The sequence below is a fragment of the Hemitrygon akajei genome, chromosome 1 (genome assembly GCF_048418815.1).
Source record: "Hemitrygon akajei chromosome 1, sHemAka1.3, whole genome shotgun sequence".
Classification (NCBI taxonomy): domain Eukaryota; kingdom Metazoa; phylum Chordata; class Chondrichthyes; order Myliobatiformes; family Dasyatidae; genus Hemitrygon; species Hemitrygon akajei.
In genome coordinates, this window is record NC_133124.1 from 111012301 (window position 1) to 111020334 (window position 8034).

General features: G+C 39.1%; 1 protein-coding gene across 1 annotated transcript in view; it reads left to right on the forward strand.

Annotated features, from left to right (window-relative positions):
- nudcd1 (NudC domain containing 1) overlaps positions 1-6565 on the forward strand; it is a 169842-nt gene extending 163277 nt beyond the window's left edge. The window contains exon 10 of the mRNA XM_073050012.1: positions 3782-6565. Within this exon, the coding sequence (XP_072906113.1) occupies positions 3782-4080 (299 nt within the window). The 3' untranslated portion in view covers positions 4081-6565. The remainder of the gene's footprint in view (positions 1-3781) is intronic.
- Positions 6566-8034: the final 1469 nt, after the last annotated feature.

Sequence of the window (8034 nt, forward strand, 5' to 3'; positions counted from 1 at the left end):
GAAGGAACTATTGATGTTTCAGTTTGAAACTCTGCATTAGGACTGGAGGAGAGGCAAGATAGCCAGTATAAAGAGGGAATATTGCAAGAGGACTTGATAAACAAGCATGGAGACCTGGTTTAGAGACTTGGTCATATTTGGAATTGTGTGTCTAATTTCCCTGCTTAATGAACAATATACTTGTGATTAATAAAGTGCAATGAAATTCATTAGAGTAATAACTAGCATGGGCATTTGACCTTTCAAGGAAGATTAAATGGACTGGGTCTTTACTCTAGATTTTAGAAGAATGAGCTCTTGCCAAAATATGTAATATCTATAGAGGGTTTGACAGGGTAAATGAGGATTTGAAATTTCCTGTAGCTGCAATGTATAGAACCAGGGACTTTTCATCTCTAAATAATGGTTTGGTCTCAGGATAAAGATGAGAAGATTATTTTTCACCCAGAGGAGTGCAAATCCTGAAATTCTCTACTTGAGTAGTCCAAAATAGTTCCAAAAGCTTTTGAGTATTTAAGAAATCATGCAGATATGGGGTTAGTGTGGGGAAACAGTACTGACATAAAAGATAACCCATAATATTTTTGAAAGGCAGAGCAGATAGGAAGAAATGAATTACACGGACCTGCCATTTCCTCTATTTTATTTTTAGCAGGATTAGGGATGGACTTCCTGAGCTTGAGGTCTAATAAGTTCCTCCTGGGATCCCCAAAAACTCTAGTTTTCAGCCAATTTAGTGCACCTTCATTTTATTAAAAATGGCTTGACACTATTATCTTGAGGATAATAAATGAAGAACGTGCCAGCAACCGTTTTAAAGCTGAAGACATGAAAGCTGTTGGTGGAGTGTTTAAAACTGGGAGTATATAAACAGCCACATTTAAAAGAACACCAAATTCTGATTGAGACACAAGAGACTGCAGAAGCTGGAATCTGGAGCAAAATGCAAGATGCTTGATGAACTCAGTGGGTCAGGCAGCATCTGTGGAGGAAAATGTGGAGTCAACATTTCAAGTCAAGTCTCTGCCTTTGGCCTGGATCTATGATGAAAGAGAAAGATTTTGAGGAGCTTCTATAAGGGAGCTGGAAAGGCAGATGGAATATAAGGTGGAAGAATGTGAGTTTATGCAATTTGTAGAAAATTCCAGATGTGGAGTCTTGTCTTGAAGCATTGACTGTCCATTTCCCTGCATAGATACTGCCTGAACTGCTGAATTCCTTCTACTCTTACAGAATTCTAATCATTGCTGTTCAAGGAATTTTAAACCGTGAATGAAAACAAACCTTAGAAGCAAGCTGTACTTGAAAATAGTGTCCTATTGTTTGGTAGTATCACTTCTTTCCATTGAATCCAGTGCTGCACCTTGGTTAAGTTTTCTTTGCTGGTCTGCTCTCACACATAAAAAACATTGCCTGTCACATCTTTCAGCCTGATTGATATGACATTTCCCAAGCCTAGATTCATCCTTGCCCAGACATTTGGAAATCTGTCTGCCTGAATGGGTAAATGCGATTTCACAAGTGTCAGCTTCTTTCTTCCTGCTTCTCTGACTCTTACACTAATTACTCCCTTCCCTGACTGTCTCTTTCTGCCATTGGTGACTTCCTTTTCCATCCCTTGTATATGCCTGTGGAGAAGAGAGCTGAGTTTTATAGTTAGAGTCATAGAATACTACAACACAGAAACTGGCCTTTCAGCTTATATAGTTTGTACTGAACTGTTATTCTGCCTAGTCCCATCAACCTGCATCCGGAACATAGTCCTCAATATCCTTCCCGTCCATGTACCTATCCAAATTTCTCTTGTTTTGCAATTGAATGCACATCCACCACTTCCTCTGGCAGCTCGTTCCACACTCACACTCGTGAAGAAGTTTCCCTTCAGGTTCTCCTTAAATATTTCACCGCTCATCCATAACACTGGACAACAATTTGTTTTTGAGAGTGTTGCTTCCTCATAATTATTTTTTGTTTATGATAGATCACTTGAAACTGAACTCAAATATAATTTCTGATGTATCATGTAGGAAATTGGAGACACAAGAAATTAACTTTTGTTGAATATAATGTGTTTAATTGCATAATGGCACTGACGGTTTGCAGTAGTTCAACTAAGTTAAAAATGTATTGTTGATGATTTTTATTTGTACCGTGTCTGAAGCATCTCACTTAAGTGTCCATCAATAATCAGCCAGCATTGATGGATTCCAGTTGCTCTGATACCGTTTCTCCATGAAACCTCTGGTGAAACCTCTCACCAGGCTCGTCACTGACAGTGCTAAGATTTGCAGGAACGAAGTCTAAATGGGAGTGCAGAAAATGAATCTTCAGTGACATGTTGCACTGCATGGTTTTGTATGCTTGAAGCATGTTGTCAATGTAGTTTGGTTCTCTGTAGTTGCCAAGAAAATTTACAACCACATCCTTGAATGCCTTCCATGCGATCTTCTCTGGGCCCATTGGTAGTTCTTCGAATTGCTTGTCATTGATGACCTGTTTGATTTGTGGACCAACAAAAATGCCTTCTTTAATCTTGGCATCAGTTATTCTAACTTGAAGTAAGAATTGAAATAACAAATATAGGTGATTTTTTAAAAATGGTGCGAGATAGGGAAATTCTATGGTGATTTTCATCATCAGCAGCCCAAAATCCATAAGATACAACCAAAAATATTCAGGATACAAAATCTTTGTTGTCCAGTGTAACCTCTGTATGACCTCTAGATCTAGTCTCACCCACCATCAGTGGAAAGAGCCTGCGTGCAATTATCCTGTCTATACCTCTCATAATTTTGTATATGTCTATCAAATCTCTTCTCATTCTCCTACACTCCAGGGAGGAAAGTTCTAACCTATTCAACCTTTCCCTATAACTCAGGTCCTTAAGTCCTGGAAACATACTTGTAAATTTCCGCTGTACTCTTTCAATTTTATTGATGTATTTCCTATAAGTAGGTGAGCAGAAATGAACATGATACTCCAAATTTTGCCTGACCAACATCTTGTACCACTTCAACATAACATCCCAACGCTGTACTCAATACCCTGATTTATGAAGGCTGATTGGTGAAAGACTCTTTGCAATCCTATCTACCTATGATGCTACTTTCAACAAATAATGGATCTGTATTTGCAGATCCCTTTGTTCTACCACATTCCTCTGTATCCTTCTCACTGTGTAAGTCCTTACCTGGTGCACCATTTCACACTGATTTGTTTTAAATTCCATCTGGCATTTTTCAGCCCACTTTTTTCAGCTGATCTCACTGAGAGTTTTGATAACCTTTTTCACTGTCAACTGCACCCTTACCCCATCTTGATGCCACTCACAAATTTGCTGATCCATTTCACCACATTATAATGCAAATCATTAATATAACTGACAAACAATGGACCAGCATCAATCTCTGCGATGCTTTTTCCCACATAATCATGCTTTCAGTAAAGGTCATACTCATCAAGCTGATTAAATTATTAGGACTGAGAGGAGAAAAGATTTTTCATGGAAAATTGTCTTGACTACCAAAGAGCTCAGTTCTTCAGTGCATTCAAGATTAAGTTTGTCTGGGCTTGATTAATTAAGTCACCAATGGTACAAGAGATTGAATATGGATCATTGTCTCAGCTAATTTAGAAGTTTACTGAGTGCACGTTGGCTTCTGTGATTTGCTTATTGCAACAGGGCCTAGACATCAAAGAATGCACGTTTTGAAATATGCTGAAGATATGCAAGTCTTTTCAGTTCAATGTTTAATCAAAGTAAAACCTTTCCCTGTTTCAGGCTATGTCCAAGCATCCAAGCGTGAGAAGAAGTTTGCCACTTGTGCTCCTGATCACTCGTATGCTGCTCTGTGTGAATGCTTCCGACGGGTTTTCATTTATCGTCAGCCTTCACCTGTCCAAACCGTGCTGTACAACCGAAAGGAAGCCAGGCATGTAGGGCAGGTTGCCAAGCAGCAGGTTGCAAACTTGGAAACCAATGACCCAGTATTGGGCTTTCAAGCTACAAATGAGAGGCTATTTGTTTTAACAACAAAAACTTTGTTTGTAATTAAAGTAAATGCTGATGGCCCTCAGTAAAATCATTGCAATAATTCACAGGCTTTGGGACTCCATGTAAAGCCATTTGTTACAGTTCTAATTTAGATAAGCTTTCCATAATTACAAAACACATGCTGTTATCTGTTCCTATAGCTCTGGTTATCTGAATTATTACAGGCTTTATTCCTTTCAGCAGATCACTGCACAAATGCAGCAGATTGTGTTACTTAAATTGCACATCTTAGTGATGCATAATTAAAAGTGGTTTCACACTTTGAAATACAAGTATGAAGTTTGAGTTTGTGCACCAAAAATGCTATGTGTGCAACCCTGCTGCCTCAGAATAGAGAATTCTCCCACCAATAATGTATCTGTGGAGCCTGTACCTCTCTGATGTATGACATATGTCCTCTCAAGACCCAGAGATTAGTCTAGCTACTGCCTGGAGCTGAAAATCAAAAAAACAAACTGCAGATGCTGGAAATCTGAAATAAAACCAGAAAATGCTAAAAATTCTTAGTGGGTCAGGCAGAAGCTAGTGAAAGAGAAACAGAATTAACAACGGAACTTTTGAAGAGGTAATATTGCACCTGTGCTTGCAAATGTTGCCTGACTTGCTCAGTATTGCCAGTATTTCCTCACAACTGGTATACATCACAGATCCTTGATTTTGCAAAAACTGTGACCCTCTTGCCTATTAAGGACAACGTCAGTGTCAAGCACCTTTTTGCTACTTTTTATAGCAAACAACAATTAATTCAGATTGGATCAATCAGAAGTGCGCTTATTTTACTTGGTGAAAGGGAAGACCAACACCACACAAGAGCTGGTGATAGCTTTGGAGAAAAAAAGGACCATATATTCACTCCTTTATACCTAAACGTTAGCCTCAGTTCAAGGACATCTGCGTAATTAGTGTTCTTGGCATTCTTCCATTAACATATCTGCTTGTCTTTTTGCAGTTTGTCATATACTCAAGATCCATCGGCATAATGTTGCATGAACACAATTAGCAAAGTACTCTGGTACAGGATAAGTTCCATTTTGTTACTACAAGTAAAGTACATTTTCACATTCCCTCATTTTTGTCATTTCATGACAACCCTATGTTTCACCAAATACAGTAATTGAAATATGTATATACATATATATAGCAATGATGCAGTTTCAAAGCTCTAGGTGTAATTCTCTTTTTACCCGTCCAATTCAATGAATACCCATTCCTGTCTTTAATATTCTCTCCTTCATCATTTTATTTCACACAAAGCTCATAAAAGAATTATCAGCCATTATAATAATACCAATAGTTATACCATAATACAGAATATTTGCCCACCATCCTCCCAGCACTTTGAGTGGTCACTATCCACCTCTCTGAGTATAATAGCATTCCTTCTGCAATGCTACTGTACAAGCAACTATTAGTTCTGCTGAACACTTGGAAGTGATCAAGGGCAAATGTACTTTCATTCGCTAACTTCTCCACAGCCTAAGTCATATTAATCAGTTCCTGGGGTAATCTCACAGTCCTACATCCCAGAAAGGCCATCATTCAGAATCTCTCTGCCTCCGTAATGGATCTTTGGTGCTGCTGGACCAGAGGATGGTGAGGTAATGATGCCAACTGTGATTTGTGGGGGACTAATTAGGCAAGATAACCAGCAGCCATTCCAGGGCCATGGCCCTCCACTTCCTCTCCTACTCGGGAAACATGCCCGGCAACCACATACCCAATAAGTTCTATTCAGCAGACAGAGAGTAGTGAGATTTGTCAATTCCATGCATGTACCTTTACTGCTGCCCAGATAGAGGCCCTTGCCCTTTCAAGTGCAGTGACGGGTTATCTGATCAATGCCCTTCACCACTGTGCTGGACAGTTTCATGTGGGGAATCTGGTCCCCATACTTATTCTGGCTATGGCAATCATACTTAAATTGGGGAACGTGCCATCTATTAAAGCACTCATAATGGCAATCAGTGTCTGTCCTGTAACTGTTCAGGATTTTCAGTTCAGTTCACCAAGACATCTGTTAGTTCCAGCATCGCCAGTATGAGCAGGGCGATCAGTGTGGTGTTGAGGGTTCTCGTTTTTATTGGCTCGTAAGTCTTTTTACAGTGCGAGATGTGTATCCATGATGGTTTCCCTCTTACCTTGATAGCTATATTAGTCACCACCAGTACCTGGAATGGAAACCGAGGTTTCAAACAATTCTTCCTCTTAAATGTCCAGACAACCACGTAATATCCAGGCTCTACGTCGTGACACTTTGTGTCACCCATAGTTGTTGTGCTTCCTTCACCTATTGATACTTGGTGATACTTTTTATCAAGAATGCACATTAGGCCAACATACTTTCATCCAAGTTATGTATGTCAGTTTTCTTAACTCCTCGTGGTGCATCAAACGTCAGGCACAATGGCTATGCCATTAGGATTTTGTGGGGGGACAATTGGCTGTGGCCCTAATGGTCATAAAAACCAAAGGTAATATCTGTTTCCATCTTAATAAAGTTTCCTCATTTTACCAAGCTTGTTTTTAATCATTCCATTCATTTATTAAGGTTGCCGACTGAGGATGGTAGCTACAATGGAAATGTTGGTCAATCTATAAGGCCTTACATACTACTTCTATTGCTTTCCTAGTAAAGTGTGTACCATTGTTGCCAGACAGTGTCCAAGGGATCCCAGACCCCGCTGATTTCCTTCAATAAATATTTAGCTACTGTAATTGCATCATTCTTTCTACAAGGAAATGCTTCAACCCATCATGGAAAAAAATATCAATAATGAGCAATACATATTTATATCCTTCACACGGAGGTAATTCTACAAAATCTATCGGTAAATGCCAGAATGGTCTATCAGGGGGTGGAATGAGATCTGTCCACCTTCATTAGTTTCCTTGGATTTTATAAAATACATATCATACATTGTTTACAAACTTGATTTACAGTTTTCGATAAACCAGGGGCATACCATGTTTGATTTGTACGATCTAGCAATCTCTTCTTCAACCTCCAGGAAAAGATTTCCAGCTGAGTCACAAGAAGCCGTACAGTGAAGATAACAGTGCCACTTACCAAGTTTTAGATCTAAACAAATGTTAGAGAAATTTATGGAGGCTCTCAAGACACTCTTGTGAAAATGTTCCAAACTTCTTTATAAGTGGGTAGTGAGTAACTGTCACTTATACAAAATGGGTTGACTACTATTGAAATAGTATAGTTTACAATGACTCTCTGGTGTACATACATTAAGTCCCTCAGGAGTGCAGGTATTAGTAGCTTGCATTTTGCACAATAAGTCTCTTACACATAAGTTTGTAGACACATCTGGAGAAAGTAGAAAGGTATGATGTAAATCCTGGTCTCCTATCCTAACCTCTATCAGGTCTGATTTTGGGGCATTAGTAGGCTATTACAAACTATTACATCACAGTAACTTCAGGAGATCAAAAGGGTTTGTACATAAAATGAAGTCAAACAATAATGAGGTGCTTCTGAAATGTAATTATATGTTAAATAGCTAAATGGAAGCAGCAGATGCTGTAAAATTGGAATTTAAAAAGCTTGAAATCCTCAGCAGGTTAGAAAGCATCTGAAGAAACATAACATTCCAGCCAATGACCTGTGATCATATGAAAGCTCTTTGGCTTGAACTATTAACCTTTCCAACAGACTGATGTGGCCTGGATGCTATTGATGTTCATTCCTGCACTGCAGCTCCTTACTGGGCTGTGAAGGTGCATGAGACCCACAAGCCACTGAACCAGACACATGAACCTGGCATTAAATGGTTTGCAGTTTCCCTTGGGTGAAGATTGTAGTTCAAAGAAAGCACATACATATCTAAGTTAGAAGATATGAATGTTCTACTTCCAACCTGCAGGTGAACACAAACTGGTCCTGTAGTGTGATTAGTCCTATAGTGTAATAAAACTGGCTGTATTATTGGAAGGAAGGAGCTGCTCTGTTGTAAGGTAGTCGAGAAGAA